Source organism: Molossus molossus, unplaced genomic scaffold, assembly GCF_014108415.1.
Source record: "Molossus molossus isolate mMolMol1 unplaced genomic scaffold, mMolMol1.p scaffold_m16_p_21, whole genome shotgun sequence".
Classification (NCBI taxonomy): Eukaryota; Metazoa; Chordata; class Mammalia; order Chiroptera; family Molossidae; genus Molossus; species Molossus molossus.
Genome location: NW_023425357.1, coordinates 36,645,825 through 36,667,176, shown reverse-complemented (window position 1 = coordinate 36,667,176; position 21,352 = coordinate 36,645,825). Strand labels below are relative to the sequence as shown.

The window sequence follows — 21,352 nt, the reverse complement described above, 5'->3', positions numbered from 1 at the left end:
CTTCCAAGGGTTGTCAGTCTGTACTCTACTTCCATATCTCTCGGTCTACCCTATTCCTCAAACTGTTATGTTCATTATATTCCACAAATAAGTGAGATCATGTGGTATTTGTCTTTTTCTGCTTGGCTTGTTTCACTTAGGATAATACTTTCCAGGTCCCTCCATGTCATCTCAAAGAATAAGAGCTCTTTCTTTCTTACAACTGCATAGTACTCCATTGTGTACATGTACCACAGCTTTTTTATCCATTCGTCTACTGATGGACACTTGGGCTGTTTCCAAATCTTAGCTATTGTAAATAGTGTTGCTATGAACATGAGGGTACATATATTCTTTCTGATTGGTGCATCAGGCTTCTTAGGGTATATTCCTAGAAGTGGGATCACTGGGTCAAATGGCAATTCAATTTTTAATTTTTTGAGGAAACACCATAGTGTTTTCCATAGTGGCTGCACCAGTCGGCATTCGTACCAGCAGTGTACTAGAATCCCCTTTTCTCCACACCCTCGCCAACACTTGTTTGATGATTTGTTGATAGCGGCCATTCTGACAGGTGTTATTTTAATTTGCATCTCTAATGATTAGTGATGTTGAGCATTTCTTCATATGTCTTTTGGCCATTTGTATGTCCTGCTTGGAGAGGTGTCTATTCAGCTCCTCTGCCCACTTTTTAATTGGGTTCTTTGTCTTCCTTTTGTTGAGTTGTATGAGTACTCTATATATTTTGGAAATTAACCCCTTATCTGATGTATCATTGGCAATGATGCTCTCCCATACAGTGGGTTGCCTTTCCATTTTGATGGTTGTTTCTTTTGCTGTGCAGAAGCTTTTGAGTTTGATGTAGTCCCATGTGTTCATTTTTTCCTTTGTTTCTGTTACCTTGGGTGATGTATTAGTGAAAATTCTGCTGCATATGATGTTGGAAATTTTGTTGCCTACATTTTCTTCTAGGATTTTTATGGATTCATGAGTCACATTTAAGTCTTTTATCCATTTTGAGTTTATTTTTGTGTATGGTGTAAGTCGATGGTCTAGTTTCATTTTTTTGCATGTAGCTGTCCCATTTTCCCAACACCATTTATTGAAGAGGCTGTCATTACTCCATTGTATGCTCTTGCCTCATTTGTAAAATATTAATTGAGCATAATGTCTTGGGTCCATTTCTGGGTTCTCTGTTCTGTTCCACTGGTCTATATGCCTGTTCTTGTGCCAGTACCAGGCTGTTTTGATTACAGTAGCTTTGTAATATGCTCTGATATCTGGTATTGTGATCCCACCTACTTTGTCCTTCTTTATCAAGATTGCTGTGGCTATTCAGGGCCTTTTTTGGTTCCATATGAACTTGAAGTATTTGTTGTAGTTCTGTGAAATATGTCGTTGGTATTTTTAAGGGGATTGCATTGAATCTATAGATTGCTTTGGGTAATATGGACATTTTAATAATGTTAATTCTTCCAATCCATGAACAAGGTATGTGCATGCACTTTTTTTATATCTTCCTCTGTTTCTTTTTTCAATATCCTGTAGTTTTCTGCAAATAAGTCCTTTACTTCTATGGTTAAGTTTATTCCTAGGTATGTTAATTTTTTTGCTGCAATGGTAAATGGGATTGTTTTTTCAGTTTCTTTTTCTGTGAGTTCATCATTGGTGTATAAGAATGCCATCGATTTTTTGACGTTAATATTGTATCCTGCTACTTTGCTAAATTCATTTATTAAGTCTAATAGATTTTTGATGGAATCTTTAGGGTTTTCTATGTATAATATCATGTCATCTGCAAATAATGACAGTTTCACTTCCTCCTTTCCAATTTGGATCCCTTTTATTTTTTCTTCCTGATTGCTGTGGCTAAGACTTCCAGTACTATGTTAAATAAGAGTGGCGAAAGTGGGCATCCCTGACTTGTTCCTGTTCTTAAGGGAAATGCTTTTAGTTTCTGTCCATTGAATATGATGTTGGCTGTAAGTTGTTCATATATGGCCTTTATTATGTCGAGATATGATCCCTCTATTCCCAGATTGCTGATCGTTTTTATCAGAAATGGGTGCTGGATTTTGTCAAATGCTTTTTCAGCATCTATTGATATGATCGTGTGGTTTTTATTCTCTATTTTGTTTATGTGGTGTATCACATTTATTGATTTGCGAATATTGTACCAGCCTTGCATCCCTGGGATGAATCCCACTTGGTCATGGTGAATAATTTTTTTGATATATGGCTGATTTGCTAGTATTTTGTTCAGGATTTTGGCGTCATCAGGGATATTGGCCTGTAGTTTTCTTTCTTTGTAGTGTCTTTTTCTGGTTTTGGAATTAGGATTTTGCTGGCCTCATAAAACGAGTTTGGAAGTCTTCCTTCTCCTTGAATTTTTTGAAATAGTTTGAGGAGAATGGGTGTTAGTTCTTTGAATGTTCAGTAAAACTCTCCCGTGAAGCCATCTGGGCCTGAGCTTTTGTTTGCTGGGAGAGTCTTGATTACCTCTTCAATTTCCTTCATTGTTATTGGTCTGTTCAAGTTTTCTCTCTCTTCCTAGTCCAGTTTTGGGAGACTATATGTTTCTAGAAATTTGTCCATTTCACTTAGATTGTTGAATTTGTTGCCATATAATTGTTCATAATATTTGTTAACAATCCTTTGTATTTCTGTGGTGTCAGTTATTATTTCTCCTGTTTCATTTCTGATTTTGTATATTTGGGTTCTCTTTCTTTGATTCTTGATGAGTCTAGCTAAGGGTCCATCAATCTTGTTTATCTTTTCAAAGAACCAACTCTTTGTTTCAGTGATCCTTTGAATTGTTTTTTTGGTCTCTATGTCATTTATTTCTGCTCTGATCTTTACTATTTCCTTCCTTCTACTTGCTCTGGGGTTTTCTTTTTGTTTGCTTTCTAGTTCTTTAAGTTGTGAGGTTAGACAATCAATTAGAAATTTTTCTTGTTTCTTGAGGTAGGCCTGTATTGCTATGAACTTCCCTCTCAGAACTGCTTTCGCTGCACCCCATAGATTTTGTGTTGTTGTGTGTTCATTTTCATTGGTTTCCAGGAAGTTTAAATTTCTTCCTTGATCTCCATGGTAACCCATTCATTGTTCAATAACATGCTATTTAGCCTCCATGTGTTCAAATGTCTTTGCTGCAATTGATTTACAGTTTCATGCCCTTGTGATCTGAGAAGATGCTTGATATGATTTCAATCTTCTTGAACTTGTAGAGACTTAGTTTGTGCCCTAACATGTGGTCTGTCTTTGAGAATGTCCCATGTGCACTTGAGAAGACTGTGAATTCTGCAGTTTTGGGGTATAATTCTCTGTAGATATCTATTAAATCCATTTGGTCTAATGCTTCATTTAGAGTCTCTGTTTTCTTGCTAATTTTTTGTCTAGAGGATCTATCCATTGATGTCAGCAGGGTGTTGAAGTCCCCTGCAATGATTGTATTGCTGTCGATTTCTCCTTTGAAGTCCTCCAGAAGATTTTTAATATATTTTGGTGCTTCTATATTCAGCGCATATATGTTTATCAAGGTTATATCTTCCTGTTGGATAGATCCTTTCAATATTATGTAGTGGCCTTCTTTGTCTTTAGTTATGGGCTTCATTTTGATATCTATTTTATCAGATACGAGTATTGCTACCCCAGCTTTTTTTTGCTTTTCGTTTGTTTGGAAGATTTTTTTCATCCCTTCACTTTCAACCTATGTGAATCTTTTGTTGTGAGGTGGGTCTCTTGTAAACAATGTATAGATGAATCATGCTTTCTTATCCGATCAGCTACTCTGTGTCTTTTTATCAGAGTATTCAATCCATTTACATTTAAGGTGATTATTGATATGTACTTATTTATTGCCATTTTTGTTTAGTGTGGTTACATTTTTCTTCCTATTTCTTCTTCTAATTATAGCAGCCTTTCAACATTTCTTGCAGTGCTGGTTTGGTGCTAATGTATTCCCTTAGCTTTTTTTTGTCTGTGAAGCTCTTTATTTGACCTTCTATTTTGAATGATAGCCTTGCTGGGTAGAGTAGTCTTGGATTCAGATCCTTATTTTTCATGACCTTGATTACTTTGTGCCATTCCCTTCTGGCCTGTAGTGTTTCTGTTGAGAAATAAGCTGATAGCCTTATGGGGGTTCCTTTGTAGGTAACCTGTTGCTTATCTCTTGCTTTTAGGATTCTCTCTTTGTCTTTAATTTTTGGCATTTTAATTACTGTGTGTCTTGGTGTGGTCCTGTTTGGGTTCTTCTTAGTTGGAGCTTTCTGTACTTCTTTTCTTTTTTTTTTAATCCTCACCTGAGGACATTTTTCCATTTTTTGTTCAGATAGAGTGGGAGGTGGGGAGAGAGAGAGAGAGAAACATTGATGTGAAAGGGACACATCGAGTGGCTGCCTCCCACACCACCCAACCAGGGCTGGGGACAAACTTCAGCTGAGGTACGTGCCTTTAGTGGGAACTGAACCTGGGCCTCTCTGGACCATAGGCCTACACTCTAAACGCTGAGCCAAACCGGCCATGGCTTTCTGTGCTTCTTGAACTTGAATGCCTTCTTCACCAAATTAGGGAAGTTTTCTGTCACTATTTCTTCAAATATATTCTCTAACCCTTGCTCATTTTCTTTATCTTCAGAGATTCCTATGATGCGAATATTATTTCATTTCCAGTTGTTCCACAGTTCTCATAAGCTGACTTCCTGTTTTTTAATTGTTTTTTCCTTTTGGTTTTCTGGTTGGTTGATTTTTGTCTACCCTGTCTTCTAATTCACTGATCCGGTCCTCAGCTTTTTCTACTCTGCTGTTTAGACCTTCCAGTGAGTTCTTTATTTCTGCTATGTCATTCTTGATTTCCTCTTGGTGGTTTTTAATTTCCAGTTGGTTGATTTTCAACGTTTCTATGTCTTTACTCATGGTGTTGATGTCCTTACTCATGCTGTTCAGTTTTCTCAAGATCATGACTCTGAATTCTAGCTCTGTTAACTTGCTTAACTGCACCTCATTTATCTCATCTTTGGTAGAGGTCTCTTGTTCTTTCATTTGGCATTTGTTTCTTTGTTTCACCATTTTGGCTATCTCAGTGGGCTTTGGATCCTGCCAAATTTTCCCTGTGGGTGTTGGTGTTCTGCTGTTTGTAGCTCTCTCTACTGGGTTTGGATGAGCATGGGAGGACCCACGTTAAACACCACTGTCAAGTCTTACTTTCTTGGGTAGAGTTGCAAGCCCTGGAAAGGTTTAGTTATCCTCTAGCTTTTTGCCTGTAGGCTATTAGTCTTGTTTATTTGAAGAGCCTTGGGTTCTCAGTTGAATGAAAAACTCCCTCAGGTGTTTAGTGTAAGGGGATTTCCTGAGAGTGGGGCAGATGCTGGTTGTTAATGAGTCTCAATTTGCATTTCAATGCCCTACCTGGGTGAGGTTGAATCCCGAGGGAGGGGCCCCCACCTCTCCCCAGAGCCCTGGGAAGGAGTAAGATGGCCGCCGTCCTTTGTGGCTACAATTCAGCAAAAGCTTTGAATGCCCTCCAAATCCTGAGTGTCCCCACACAGTTCCAGTCCAGTCTGCCCTCCCTCTGCCGGAGCCCAAGGTGAGTGGCTGTGGCTATTTTAGCGTTCTGTCCTGGTTCTCTGCACTGTGGAGCCGCTTGGGAGTTTAACCTGAGGGCACTGCTTACATTTAAGACTGCTGCTGTCCGTGGGCTCCCTGTCCCCCTCTCGCACCTCCACAATCCTACCAGGATGGGTTCAGTGTCCCTGGTTATATTGTCCTCACAAGCTGCTTTTCTGTTGCTTTTTCCTGATGATTTGTCTTTATTTTAGTTGTAATACCAGTTTGGTCCCGGGAGATGGTCTGTGTAGCTTCTTTTCACTCTGCCGCCATTTTGGAATCAAAATGCAGTATTTTAGTAAGAAGCATCTACCTAAAGTCAACATTTTTCTCCCATTAAAAAACAAATTTTGTCCTGGCCGGCTTTGCTCAATGGTTAGAGTGTCGGCCTGTGGACCTAAGAGTCCCAGGTTCAGTTCCTGTTAAGGGCACGTACCTCAGTTGCAGTTTGTCCCCAGCCCCGGTTGGGGTCATGTGGGTGGCAGCCAGTCAGTGTGTCTCTCTCACATTGATGTTTCTCTCTCTTTCTCTTCCTCTCTCTCTACCTGAAGATAAATGCAAAAATAAAAATGTCCTCGGTGAGGATAAACAAAACAAAACAAAACAAAACAGATTTTCCCTTGGCAAGTTTGGCTCAGCGGTTGGAGCATTGGCCAGTGGATCAAAGAGTCATGGGTTCGATTCTGGTCAAGGGCATGTACCTTGGTTGCAGTTCGATCCCCGGCCCTGGTTGGGTCGTGTTGGGGGCAACCAATTGATGCGTCTCTTACATCGATGTTTCTCTCTCTCTCCCCCTCCCTCCCACTCTGTCTGCAAATCAGTAGAAAAGTGTCCTTGGGTGAGGATTTAAAAAAAACACCCCAAAACAATTTTTTGAAGGGAAAATCTGAAACATGCACAAAAGAAGGAATGAGTGTTCCTTTTATTTATTTTTAAAACATGATATACAGAAAAGAATGTGCAAGTCACTATCCCATCTTTGATTAAGATTGTTAAGGTATAATTTACATAAAGTGGATGCACCCATTTTAAGTGTATAGTTTGATGAATTTTGACAAATGTGAATTCACTTGTAACCACCACCACAAACAAGATAATAGAATATCTCTACCATGCTCAAAGAGAGTTTTTTTATCCTCACCTGAGGATATTTTTCCATTGATTTTTTTCAGATAGAGTGGGAGGGAGGGAGGGAGGGAGGGAGAGAGGGAGGGAGGGAGAGAGGGAGGGAGGGAGGGAGAAACATCAATGTGAGAGAGACACATCGATTGGTTGCTAGGAATCCAACCTGCAATCGAGGTACGTGCCCTTGACCAGGAATTGAACCCATGACTCTTTGATCTGCAGGTTGACACTCTTACCGCCGAGCCACATAGTCCAGGGCCCAAAGAGATTCTTTAATACCCTTTACATCAATCCCTCTCATAGTCCTGGCCTTAGGCATCTACTGATCTGCTTTTTTCAGTATCAATGAGATCTGCCTTTTCTAGAATTTTGAGTAAGTGGAATCATACAGTGTGTATTCTTTGTGCCTACTTTCTTTTCTGTTGCACAATGCTCTTGGATTTTTAACCATGTTGTTCTGTGTATCAAGAGTTAATTCTCTTCTATTGCTAAGCAGCACTTCATGTGTGGACATACCATAATCTGTTTACCTCTTCACCTGTTGATGGACACGAATAGTTTCTTGGATAGGTCTATGTTTACTGATCTTTGCTTGTGTGGTGTCTAATCTGATATTAAGCACATCTGGGTAACTTTTCATTTCTGGTATGGTATTTTTTAATCTCTAAAATGATTATGTTTTTATAACTTTAACTTTTCTCCTATGTTCCTTTAAATTCTTAACATATTTATAGTAGCTTTTTTAACATTCTTATTTCCTATTTCTATCATCTCTGTCTTCTAGGGGTTTGTTCTGTTATCCTAGTTCTGGGCAGCATTTTCCTTCTTGGCTTATCTAGTAACTTTTATTTTTAAATATGTTTTTATTGATTTTTTAGAGACAGAGGAAGGGAAAGAGAGAGAGAAATGTCGATGGGAGAGAGAAACATCAATAGGCTGCCTTTTGCACAGCCCTTACTGGGGATCAAGCCCGAAACCCGGGCTTGTGCCCTGACTGGGAATTGAACCAGGACCTCTCAGTCCATGGGACGACACTTAATCCACTGAGCCACACTGTCCAGGCATATCTAGTAATTTATATTTGGATGATGTGTATAGTGGGAATTTTGCTTTGCTAAGTGCTGGATTTTGTTGTCTTCCTTTAAAAGCTTCGCCTAGCATGCAGTTGTGTCACTTGCAGATCCTTTCAAGGCTTGTTTTTAAGCTTTGTTGAAACAGGGTTAGAGTAGCTCTAAGTCATGGTTTCTCAACAGCAGCGCTGTTGACATTTTAGGCCTGGTAATTCTTTGTTGGGGAATGGGGGAGCTATTCTGTGCATTGTAGGATGTTTATTCTTGGCCTCTTACCAGTAGAAATCAGTAGCACTTCCCTCCTCATTTGTGCCAACTGAAAACATCTTCAGACATTGTCAAATGTCCCAGGGTGAGGGTGGAGGCAAAATCGCCCCCTGTTGAGAACCACTGCTCTGGGCTACTTTAGCCATACTAGTAAGGCATGACCTTTCTATGGTTTCTGCTAAGTGCCGACATGCTGACTGATCAGAACTGGAATATTACCCAGTCCTTTGTGAGCTCTGGAAATTGTTTATCTTATAGCTACATGGTTACCTTTACTTGACCTTCTAGAGTCTGTATGTGTGAATATATTCAACAAGAGACCTAAGGGAAGCCCTGTGCAAATTTCTGAAGACCTTTCTGTGTAACTTCCTCTCTGGTTCTCTACCCTGCCAGTCCCAACTGCCTCCTCTTCCCTGAACTGCAGCTGCTGTCTCCTTAGCTTAGCAAGATTGCTGTGTTCTTGCTTTCTCACTCTCTGTACTGTGGTCTGGAAAGTGCCTGCTGGCTGTAAGCCAGAGCAGTAGTGGGGGTCATTTTGTGTCCCTTCTTGGGGAACACACTGTATTGCCTCTTTTTTTTCTTCCCCCTCACTCGAGGACATTTTTGCATTTATCTTCAGATAGAGTGGGAGGGAGAGAGAGAGGAAGAGAAAGAGAGAGAAACATTGAAGTGAGAGAGACACATTGACTGGCTGCCACCCGCACGACCCCAACCAGGGCTGGGGACGAACTGCAACCGAGGTACATGCCCTTAGCAGGAACTGAACCTGGGACTTTCTGGTCCATGGTCCGATCCTCTAACTGCTGAACCAAACTGGTCAGGGCCAAATTGTGTTGCCTCTTGTTCAATATCTGAAAACACTTGTTTCATATATTTTGTCTCACTTTCTAGTTGATTACAGTGGATGGGTAAGTCTGATTCCAATTATTACATTTTGGCCAGAGGTGGAGGTCGTTAATTTTTTTCAAGTTTGTGAGTCTTGATAGCACAGAGACCAACGAGCAGAGCAGCCTTTGCCATGTCGCTTTCTCTGTGACTCCGTGCCCTCTTCCAGGCTGTGTTGTTGACACATACCCTGCATTTGGCCAGACTCCTCATATACTTTCTTAATACTTTTTCTCTGTGGTGCTTACCACTGCAATAATGAAATCATCATGTAATTATGTATTTAATGTCAGTATTCCCATACAGTTGAAGCATCCTGAGGTCATGGACTGTGTTATTATTAATTCATGCCATTCTATAACTCGCATATGCCTGGCATGAAATAATTCAGTAATATTTGTTTAGTGAGTAGATTGTCAGCTTTGCTTGGTCCTTAATCTCTTGTAAATGGGACTTTGTTTCCACTCCCCCAACTTGACAAGTGGCTTTTTTATTGCCAAAGCTGATGGTCTGCCCTCTGTTCTTCCTCTCGAACACTACAGCTCTGGTACTTCTGCCATTTATTTTCTGGTAACTCTCTCTTTCCAGGCCTCAGAGACATCTCTCAGCTTTGGTTCTCCTTTGCAGCTTTTTTTTTCTCCTCCACATACATGTTTTCCAAGGTTCTCTTCTCAGCCCTTAAAAAAAAATAGCATCTAAATTTATTACCTATTTCCCAGAGATGGATGGATTACACACAGGCATATGTAACATCTGATTCAGGGGGCATTTGTTTATCCATCCAGTCATTGGGTATGACTTGTAAGATTTACGAGGCTTCTGGAGTAAGCACCCTCCTCAGGCTCTCATTCACATGCTAGACACCAGGCTCCCATTAGTATTTGTTGAAGTTCACTGGATCATAAAGCTTTATTTATTTGAAGCAAATTTGGGCAATAAATCATTTTAAGTTACATAGTGAACTTAAAAATTATTCAGGAGGTAGCATTGGCAGGGCTTGGTGATTGATTGGATATAGGATGATGGAGGAATCAAGAATTCAGCTAATGTTTGCTGACTGTTACTGAGGGCTAGACATTGTTCTAAGCACTGGGGTATAAAACAGATCCATCAGGATCCCTACTCTCCTGGAGCTCCTAAAGGATGCCCAGGTTTCTGGTAGTGCTGTTCATTGAAGTGGAAACATCAAAGGGAGAAGCAGGTGCATAGGGGTGGGGTGTGATTGGCTCAGTTTGGGATGGTGTATTTTAGTTGGAGTTTGGTACGATATCAGAGAGGATGGGCAAAGCCATTCAGGAGGGTGATCCTGTGCCAAGGGACAGAAGTTTCTTTCTAGTCTCCTTTCATATCATAGTGCCATTGAGCACAAGTGTACTTCATAGGAAGTGGACAGTTTTTACCTTTGCTAGCCTAGCCACTGCTGCTTGGAGCAGATCTCATCACCCCCACTTAGCAGATGAGTAACTGATGGTCAGTACTGAGGGTTCAAGACTGGAAAGCAGGCTCAAAGCCCAGGTCTCCACGACTCAAAGTTCAGGCTCTCTACTGCACCATTCTTTTTTTTTTTTTTTTATCCTCACCCGAGGACATTTTTCAATATTTTGTTCAGATAGAGCGGGAGGGAGAGAGAGAGAGAGAAACATTGATGTGAAAGGGACACATCGAGTGGCTGCCACCCGCACGACCCAACCAGGGCCGAGGACAAACTGCAACCGAGGTATGTGCCCTTAGCGGGAACCGAACCCGGGTATCTCCGGACCGCAGGCCGACGCTCTAACCGCTGAGCCAAACCGGCCAGGGCGTACTGCACCATTCTTTGAATCACTGTAATGCTTCTCTTGTATCATCCATGAGACTTGTCTTCTCTGTAAGAAGATGAGTGGGCTTTGTAAAATTGTAATTCATGAGCCATTAGGAGTGTTTAGTTAACTCTTTATGGTGAATGGCCCCTTCCAAAGTATGTTTTGTCTCTTGGCTTATTAAAAATGATAACTGTAGCCCTGGCCGGTTTGGCTCAGCGGTTAGAGTGTCGGCCTGTAGTCCTGAGAGACCCGGGTTCGGTTCCCGCTAAGGGCATGTACCTCGGTTGCAGTTTGTCCCCGGCCCTGGTTGGTTGTGCGGGTGGCAGCCACTCGATATGTTCCTTTCACATCGATGTTTCTCTCTCTCTCTCTGTTCCTCTCTCTCCCTCCCACTCTACCTGAACAAAAAAATGGAAAAATGTCCTCGGGTGAGGATTAAAAAAAAAAAAAAAAAGATAACTGTAGAAGTAACATTATAGAAGTTTAGAAAATGGAGTTAATAGAAAGATCCTCCATAACCCTACTTTCCCAATCAATTGTTATTTGGCAAATTGTTTGGTAGCAAGAAATGAATGTAATTCAGAGGGATTTAGTATAAGGAACTGGGGATTCTGGACCCTGGGTATCATCAGTGGAATCAATCAGCTTCTCTTTCTTGCTTTGGTTTTCTCTCCCTCTCTGCAGCCTAGAAATATTTGAAGTGCCAGCAATCAGTTTTGGCTTTTCAAATAAACTTTGCTACTTTAATAATTAATAGTTTAACTGTTAATTTGTATACAGAAAAGTTAAAAGAGCAGTAGTACAGTGAACCCTCATATTCTCTTCCCCCCATATTCTCTTAATCAAAACTTACCAATTGTTAGCATTTTGATATATGAATATGTATTTTTTTTTTTGCTAAACCATTGGAAATTCAGTTGAGACAAGACACTTTTAAATATTTCAGCATTTATATGTACTTTCAGTTTAATGACTTATTAACCTTTTATCTTACATCTATTTGCTGTTAATATTTTTTCTAGCCTGTTGCTTGCTTCTGACTTTGTTTCCTTGTGTTTCTCAGATGGTGACATGCCATGCCGTGCCAATATCTTGATCACAGAGCTATTTGACACGGAACTGATTGGGGAGGGAGCATTGCCCTCTTACGAGCATGCACACAGGCACCTTGTGCAGGTAGGAGATGAGAGCCTCTCTCAGGTATATCCCTGTGATCTCAGCCAGCTTACACAGCTCTCATTTATGCACCATGCTCTTCACAGCCTTAGTCCTCAGTACCTCTCCATATACCCTAGGACACCCCCGATTCCTGCAGGATTCTGGTTCTCCTTAATCATGATGTCTGTGCCTCTTAAATGCCAAGTCTTGGTAGGTTACAGTCAAAAGGCAAGAAACTATCTTCCAATTCAGTTCAGTTTAGCAAACATTCTTTGAGTATCACCTGTATGTAAAGTGTTGCTAGCATCCAGGGAGAAGTATAAGACATCCTATTGCTCTAACCCACACTAGTCAGTGATGGTGAAGACTGGGTGGGCTGAATGGAGAGGCAGACAGAAGCACCACAGACATATATGATTTAGGACTGATAGAAAAGATCAGGGAGAATGTGGAGAGGATGGAATTTGGAAAGGCACTGAGGATTGGGAGAGATGTCCCAGGTAGAGGGACCTGCTTGGTAGGTCACTGAGAATATCAGCCTGGGGAGCTATGAGCTAATGGCAAAGAATGGGAGAGAGGGTGGAGATTCCTTGAAGGCCAGGCCATTCCAGGTGAAAGAGTTTGGGTAGTGGCAGCCTTTGACAGTTTTTTTGAAAAGACAGAAACATGTTGACCAACTTATCTTGAAGATGTTAGTCTTGCATTTGTATGGACATAAACTGGAGGCAGAGACCCAGAGGCAAAGGCCAGCCAGGGAGGTGTGTCTACTTCTTTTGCCCATATCTGCTCTGTGGTCACTGAAACTGTCCCAGCCAGGAATCCTCTTTGAGGGTTCTTAGTGCCCTTAGAGAGAGGAAGGGGGCTCCTTACAAGGCAGTCAGGACAAGAGTCCACATTACTCATATGAGCAGTGTGTGATTGCAATTGTTCTGTAGGTCCTCACACTTTGTGAGTTGTCTCATTTCCAAAGTATTAAAAAACCCTTTTCTAGTAACTTCAGTAGTAACAATTTCTATTTTTCTACATTAAAATCATCAACTAGATATATCCCTGAAAGAGACAACAAGGATATTTAGAATTTATGTTAATGTTGCCCAGTTTGTCTTTCTCTCATTCATATTAAAAAGGTAGCCAGACAACTGTCCTCAGTTTCGTCTCCCAGCTGGCCTGTAGCAGCCAGGTGTGATTGTCCACTCTTATCACTGTCCCCATCTGCTCACCCTGTGTCTAAGCTTGAAGGAGTTAGGGCTGGCACACAAAAGCTTCCATTGCCCTGACCCTCTCCCTGTCTTATTGGAGGTCATGGAACTGGGATGCTGCATGTCTGACAGATAGTCCATATGGTGTTGACCCAGGGATTGATCTTAGAAGATGCATTTATTGAGCACCTTCATTTTGCCAGACCCTTTATGGGGTACCAAGAATATGAAGATGAGCTCCTGGGGAGGCAGGTAGGTGAGCAAGTCATCACAGTACAGTTTGAATTACTCACTGATGGTAGTCAATGAGGTGAGATCCTGCCCACTCTTCTGAGGGGAAAGTGGGGGGGGGGGAGTACAGGAAGATGAAGCTCGAGCTGAGTCAGTCTTGAAGAGTGATCAGGTGTTGGCCTGGCACATGCAGGGGATATTTATATCAAAGATCAGCATGCACAAAGACTTGAAGGTGAATTGGTGTGGTGGCTCCCAGATCCTGCATGTGGTTTGGATTATGGGTAGTGTGGGAGGTGGGGATAGAGATGTGGCTGGATTGCTGGGCAGGGCTAAATTGAGAAAGCTGCCATGCTCCAGAAAGCAACAGGCACCAAAGAAGTGTTTTAAGCAGGGGGTTGATTTATGCAGGCAGGCATGTAGAAAGCACCTGGGGAGCAAGACTAGAGGCAGAAAGGTGGTTGGACTCATGTAGTTCCTGGCTAAGGTGGGCCTCAGGTAAGCCCATAGAGATGAGCCTGGAGAGGTAGACTTGGGAGGAGGAAGGCGGCTGAGGGCTTGGTGATTACTTAGATGGGGCAGCATTGAGGATGTTGCCAGGGTTTATTTAGGGCTTGGGTGACTGGATTGAGTGGTGGTGCTCCCTGTCAACTGGGACTATGGGAGGTCCAGGCCTGGGAAGGTAGGCATGGATGAAGTTGGACTTTTCCAGTTTAGACAGAAAGAGTTTGAGTTGTCTGAGGGTCAGCCAGGGAGAAAGGGCCAAGAGGCCTTTGGATACAAGAGGTATTTGGTAAATGAAGGTGGAGTGGTTGAGGTTACTCTTCTAGGTGGAAGCAGAAAGAGGGTGGTCCAGACCAGGTCTCTGGGAAGTCCTCTCTATGAGGGATAGGCAGGGAGCATTGAGAGTCCAACTAGAGCCCTGGCCTGTTTGGCTCAGCGGTTAGAGCGTTGGCCTGCGGTCTGGAGAGTCCAACTAGAGCAGTGCTTCTTATCCAGAGCTATGCCCGGAGACATTTTTTGTATCACAACTGGAGGTGGTGGTGCTGTTATTATCTTGTGGGCAGAGGCCAGGGATATTGCTAAACATCCTACAGTCCCTGCAACAAAGGGTCTTCTGGCCCTAGAGGTCCCTAGTGCCGAGATAGAGAATCCCTGTGCTTGGCATTTCCATGTGGTAGCAGCTGTTAGTGTCCTCTTCACAGCTGGGCCCCTAGTGCCTGGTATGTATAGGCTGGCAATGCATGGATGAGGTAGGAGAAAACTGGATGAGGAATTTGTCTGCAGTGCCCAGTAAGGCCAGGAGGTCAGGTTACTTGAGGGTGGACACTTATCCATTGGGTTGTGTGATAAGAAGGTTCTGGTGTCTGGGCAAGAGCTGCACTGAAGGGAAGCTCTGAGCCCAATGCCAGAATTAGTGCGGGGAGAATTGGACTCTTTCTTCAAAGTGTGTGTGGGAGTTAATCAACATGATAACAGTTAAGATTTATTTTTGAAATATTTAAGAGTGTCAGGTAACTAGGAATTTACCTGATGACATAAATCATTTTAGGCATAACATGTAATCCTTTTTCAAATCTAGTTTATTTATTTTTTCTCCCAAGGGCATTGGGCCGAAAAAAGTTGACTATGCCCATAGTGGTAAGGTGTGAGATGTTACTGAACTAGGCTAATATTAAGGAATAACTCTTTTGTTCACTTGGAATTACTGTGGGTCAGTGTGCCTGGTTTATTTATTTATTCATTTTTAATATAAACTTAGGAAGATTGTGAGGCAGTACCTCACAGAGCAACCGTCTATGCGCAACTGGTGGAATCCAGAAGGATGTGGTCATGGAACAAGCTCTTTCCCATTCGTGTTCAGACCAGCCTTGGAGAACAGGTCATCGTACCCCCCTCGGAACTGGAGAGGTGCCCTGGTGCACCCTCTGTCTATGACATTCAGCTGAACCAGGTGTCACCCAGTGACTTTACTATCCTCAGCGATGTCCTGCCTATGTTCAGGTACCAAGGAGCAACCTGGGTGATGGCACTTTGAGACATTTGGTGGAATAGGGGTCTTTGGAAATTCTTTTTGAGTGGAAAGGAACCCAGCTAATGTCATCTGCCTCTGAAGGCTGGAGTCCATTGCAAACAAGTCTGTATTGCTGGTGAGGTCACTATAAAAGCTTAAAAATGGAATATGTGAGCTTAAAATATGCTTAAGTTCCTAAATATTCTTCCACAGTGTGGACTTCAGCAAGCAAGTCAGTAGCTCAGCAGCCTGCTATAGCAGGCAGTTTGAACCTCTGGCATCTGGCCAAGCCCAGGTGGTTCTCTCCTGGTGGGACATTGAAATGGACCCTGAGGGGAAGATCAAGTGCACCATGGCCCCCTTCTGGGCACACTCAGACCCACAGGAGCTCCAGGTAAGAGGCAGGAGCTGAGCATGTTATCATGTAAATCAGAAAACTTGTCCACATTTTGTTGTGGGAAAGTAACATGTTGACTCTTAGATTTACCAGAATTTAGAGCCAGAGGGACTATGTCAAAATCAATGTTAAAGAAGAGTAGTTGTTTTTTTAAAGCAAGGCTATATATATAGTAAGGTATAAGATAGACATCTTAGGCCAAGTTCATGGTCAGCACCAGTGGACACAGTGAACCATAGGGAAGCTTTGGTATGCTGGCTCTCCCGTCAAATTAGCTTGAAATAGAGAACCACAGCCTGTCTACAGCCTCATTTTCTTGGTCTCAAATTCTACCTTTCCCAGGTCAATTGAAAGTGGGCAGAGTATATGAACTACAGAAAAAGGAATACAGAATGCCCTTTAACATGTGAAAAGTTGTTCAACTTCACTTACAAAAGCAGTGAAGATTTATTTATTTTATTTATTTATTTAATCCTCACCCGAGGACATTTTTCCACTTTTTTTTTTGTTAAGTTAGAGTGGGAGGAAGAAAGAGGAAGAGAGAGAGAGAGAAACATCAATGTGAAAGGGACACATTGAATGGCTGCCACCCGCACGACCAGCCAGGGCCGGGGACAAACTGCAACCGAGGTACGTGCCCTTAGCGGGAACCGAACCCGGGTCTCTCTGGACCGCAGGCCGACATTCTAACCGCTGAGCCAAACCAGCCAGAGCAAAAGCAGTGAAGATTTAAACTTCAGTGAGGCCCTGGCCTGTGTGGTTCAGTAGTTAGAGCATCAGGCTGGGCACTGAAGGGTCGTGGGTTCAATTCTGGTCAAGGGCACATATCTGGGTTGCAAGTTTGATCCCCAGCCCTGGTTGGGGTCATGCAGGAGGCAACCAATTGATGTTTCTCTTGCATCAATGTTTCTCTATCTCCCCCTCTCTCCCTCCCTTCCACTCGCCTTAAAAATCAATGGAAAAAATATCCTTGGGTGAGGATTAACGAAAAATGAAAAGTAAATTGCAGTGAGATAACATTTTTCACCTATTAATGAATAAAGTTCAAAAATTTTGGTAGTGCACTGTGGTGGAGCTGTATGTGGGGAAGAGCAGGAAGTGATCGTCAGAGCATCTGTGGAGCTCAGCAAGGCCCAATTCCTTGTGATAGGAAGTGATGCCACTTCTAAACATTTAGGCTCTGGATAGATTTGCATATGTATAGAGTGATGTGTGTGCCAGGATATTCATTGGAACCCTGACTTAACAGAAAAGACTGGAACACCCTAGAGGGTACCAGTAGAGGACTGGCTTATCCATGATCCTACATTCAGTGAATGATATTATTATTATTTTATTTATTTTTTTTACTTATTTATTTATTTATTTATTTAATCCTCACCTGAGGACACTTTTTCATTTTTTGTTCAGATAGAGTGGGAGGGAGAGAGAGGAAGAGAGAGAGAGAGAAACATCGACGTCAAAGGGACACATCGAGTGGTTGCCACCCGCACGACCCATTCAGGGCCGGGGACAAACTGCAACCAAGGTACGCGTGCCCTTAGCAGGAACCAAACCTCGGTCTCTCTGGACCGCAGGCTGACGCTCTAACTGAGCCAAACCAGCCAGGGCTCCAGGCTATGTTATTAAGTGAGGCAAAACTAGAGGTACAGAACAGTATGTGGTATGCCAACATTGGTGTTATTAAAATTAAGAATATATGTGGATAAATGTATATGTGTGATATGCGTGTATAAGAGTATCTTGGGAAGAATTCATAGAAATCACTAAAAATGGTTGCTTCTGGGCAGAAGATGAGGGGTGGAAAGGAAACTTTTTTTCACTCCATGACCCTTTTATATCTTGAATTTTCTCTCATGTGCATGTGTTATCAACCCCTCCACATACATGCTCAGTGGAACAAAGTGGGGAAGGTGCTTCAGGGTTGAGGAATCAGAGCTTCCCTCTCTGCCTGGGAACTGCTGAGTACCTCCCTCTGTGTCCAATGCTTCTGTTACCACTTGCTGGGCACTGGCTTTGTTTTGATTGGTTCTAGGTATATGCAGGTGACTTAGGGAAGGCCTAGCAGCTCCCTTGTTCCCTGAGTTAACTGCTTAGGCCAAAGGGTCATGACTGCTGTGGGATTATGGTCAGTTCCCCTGGCCTTGTGAGCTTCCCCATCTCTAGTCTAACTTCTAGTCCCTTGGCCTAGGTAGGCAAGGCAGGTATGTCTCTAGGCAGTGGTGCAAACTTCCCTCTTCCACAGCCTCTGTTCTCTGCAGACTTGGGGCGGTTGGGTGGGGGGCAGTCTGTGAGAATTCTTTCACAGAGTTGAGATTGGCACTGGGCTGCTTTGTTCCTTTCTAGGAGTGTGATGGTTACAAAATTAGCATATGAATATCATGAACATGTTAATACTTTTCATTTGCCTAACTTGAGTTGCCACTGTATGTTTTCTCCTTGGATCTTCATGTAAGACATGCTGAGACTCAGCCTGGCCCAGTGATTGGAGCAGGGCCTTGTGTCTATGCAGCATTGGTGGGTGTTCCTCCCCAGTTTCCTGACTGTGCGGCTTGTGTCCTTCCTCTACCAGCAGGGACTTTTGGACTGTTAGGAATCCAAAGATCTGCTAATGAATCTCCCTCCTGACTTCACTAAACTGCTCTTGGTCTGAAATCTGTTTAGCCTGTCTCACCTTGGTGGTTTGTCAGCAGCTCTTTAGCATTCATTAGGACATTGGGAGGCTGGTGTGTAGGAAGGACACAGTGACAGGGAAGCACCATGGGAGCATGGAGGGGTTAGGAGGAAGGCTTCTTTTGTCTTATGATCAATTTGCCAGTAGGAAAAGAACAACAGCTTTTAGAGAACCTGTTTTTTCCCTCCTGTTACTGTTTATTTTTTTCCAGAATATATCTGGTTAGATTTCATTTGTTAGCTTTTATGTTCAAATAGACATCTTAGCTATAGGGAATGCTATTCACTTGCCTTTTAGTTAAATTCTAGAGTAGGGGGTAGGGTAGGATGCAGTCCTGATTAAGAGTGCACAAGCAGCCCTGGACAGTTTGGCTCAGCGGTTAGAGTGTCAGCCTGTGGTCCAGAGAGACCCGGGTTCGATTCCCGCTAAGGGCGCGTACCTCAGTTGCAGTTTGTCCCCGGCCCTGGCTGGTCGTGTGGGTGGCAACCACTCACTGTGTTCCTTTCACATCGATGTTTCTCTCTCTCTCTCCCTCTATCTCCCTCCCACTGTATCTGAACAAAAAGTGGAAAAATGTCCTCGGGTGAGGAATTAAAAAAAAAAACACAAAAAACTAAATAAAATAAATTATTCAAATGTATACACAAATTAACACCTATGACTGCCATAAGACAACTTCAAATGTTGGTTCATTTGCTGATGTACAAAAGCTCAAATCCAGCCTTAAAAACGCATTTTGGGGTATAAGTGTATAAATTACAAATGGCAATCTATATAAAAGATATACATCAGCCCTGGCCATTGTTCAGTGGTTAGAGCGTCGGCCCATGGACCAAAGAGACATGGGTTTGATTCCAGTCAAGGGCATATACCTCGGTTGTGGTTTGTCCTCAGCCTTGGTCAGGGACATGCAGGAGGCAACCATTTGATATGTACCTCTCACGACAATGTTTCTCTCTCTTTCCCTCTCTCCCTTCCCTCCCACTCTATCTGAAGATAAATAGGAAAAATATCCTCAGGTGAGAATTAAAAAAAAAAAGACACACATTAATGCCCTGGCTGGTGTGGCTCAATTGGCTGGAGCATTGTCCTGTGCATGAAAAGGTCATGGATTTAATTCCTGGTCAGGGCACACACCCAGGTTTCAGGTTCAATCCCGGGTTGGGGCGTGAAAAGGAGTCAACCAATCAATGTTTCTCTCTCCCTGTCCTTTCCTCTCTCTCAAAAAAAAAAAAAAAAAAGTGCACAAGCAGTCATCTCATCAGAGTTGAACCAGGTACCCACTGATTAGGACAATTCTTTCTTTTTTAAAAAAGAGGTTTAAAGATTACAAGAGTAATAAACCTCATTATATAAAACAAAAATGAATCAAGACACTCGCCAGCCTGCCACCCAAAAGAACTCCCTTTCTTTGCTCTGTTTCCACATACATGGATTTTTGTCAGACGAATTTTTGTTTCTTCCTGCTGCACCATAGTCTTCATGTTCATCTTTTTTGTTGTTGTTAATCTTCATCCTAGGATGTTTTTTCTATTGAATTTTAGAGAGAGTGGAAGGTAGGGAGGGAGAGAGAGAGAGAGAGAGAGAGAAAAAAACATTGATGTGAGAGAGAGACGTTCATTCTTTAAAAAATTCTCACCCAAGGATATTTTTTCATTGATTTTTAGTTAGAGTGGAGGCGGGGAGAGAGAAACATCGATGTGAGAGTGCCACATCAATTGGTTACCTCCTGCACAACTTGGACTAGGGCTGAGGATTGAACCTGCAACCCAGATACGTGTCCTTGACCGGGAATCGAATCTGTGACTCTTTGGTGCACAGGCGGATGCTGTAACCACTGCACAACACTGGCCAGGGCCATATTCATCATTTTAAATGTCCGCAAGTTTCTGTATAAGGAATTATTACCCATTTTTGAACTGTTGGACATTTGGGTTGGTCCTAGTTTTTGTTAGTATAAATAATTCTCTAGACACTTCCGATCAAGATGGCGGCATAGGTAAACGTGGTATCGTGTCCTCCCACAACCACACCAAAATTACAACTAAACTACAGAACAACCATCATTCAAAACCACCTGAAATCAAGCTGAATGGAAGTCCTACAACTACAAAATTAAAGCAGCAGCCACATCGAGACTGGTAGGAGGGGCGGAGGTGCTACGGGCTGGTCCCACACCCACATATGGCAGATAAAAATAAGGAGGATACCTCGGCTGGGAAGGTCCTCCCTGAGGACTGAGGGGTCCCCATCCCACACCAGATGCCCCGCTCAGGTTCCAGTGCCAGGAAGGAAAGTCCCCATAACTTCTGGCTGGAAAAATCAGCGGGAACTGAGGCTCAGGGAAGCTGACGTGCCTGGAGCCTCAGGCAGCTCCTTAAAGGGTCTGTGCACGGACTTATCGGACTCACTCCCTCTAAGCTTGGAGGGGAGGCAGCTCGAGGGGCACCAGAGACATATAGGGAAGAATAGAGCTGTTTGGCACTGGAACGAGGGCTGGAGAGGGGGCTTTCTCCAGGACAAACATGCTGTCAGAGGCCTTTGTTCCTTTGGTGAGCCCTTCCCTGGGGCGGCAGATAGCCGCCATATCTGGGACTCTAGCAACCTGGCTCACACTGGTAGCCCCGCCCAACTTTCAAGCCCACTCAAGCTGTTGCCAGTTGCTTAACCATAGGATTGGCCTGTCTTGGATCCTGCTTCAGGTTTTCCTAAATTCTTTCAAGCAGCATCTGGTCTCAGCTAGCCCCATACCTCTCGTTAATTAATACACAGAAACAAACACAGGGAAGCAGCCAAAATGAGGAGACAGAGAAACAGGTCCCAAATGAAAGAACAGAACAAAACCCCAGGAAAAGAACTAAGTGAAATGGAGATAAGCAACCTAACAGATGCTGAGTTCAAAATACTGCTTATAAGGATGCTCAATGAACTTAGTGACAACCTCAGTG

General features: G+C 42.9%; 1 protein-coding gene across 9 annotated transcripts in view; it reads left to right on the top strand.

Annotated features, from left to right (window-relative positions):
* The window catches only part of PRMT7 (protein arginine methyltransferase 7), an 82,897-nt gene that overhangs the window by 44,695 nt on the left and 16,850 nt on the right, over positions 1-21,352 (top strand). For 8 of the 9 annotated variants that reach the window (XM_036274521.1, XM_036274520.1, XM_036274524.1 and 5 more), the window contains 3 exons: positions 11,795-11,907; positions 15,082-15,323; positions 15,547-15,727. In XM_036274521.1, the coding sequence (XP_036130414.1) occupies positions 11,795-11,907; positions 15,082-15,323; positions 15,547-15,727 (536 nt within the window). Of the gene's footprint in view, positions 1-11,794; positions 11,908-13,222; positions 13,341-15,081; positions 15,324-15,546; positions 15,728-21,352 lie in introns of those variants that run through there. The other variant, XM_036274525.1, reaches the window with a different exon arrangement.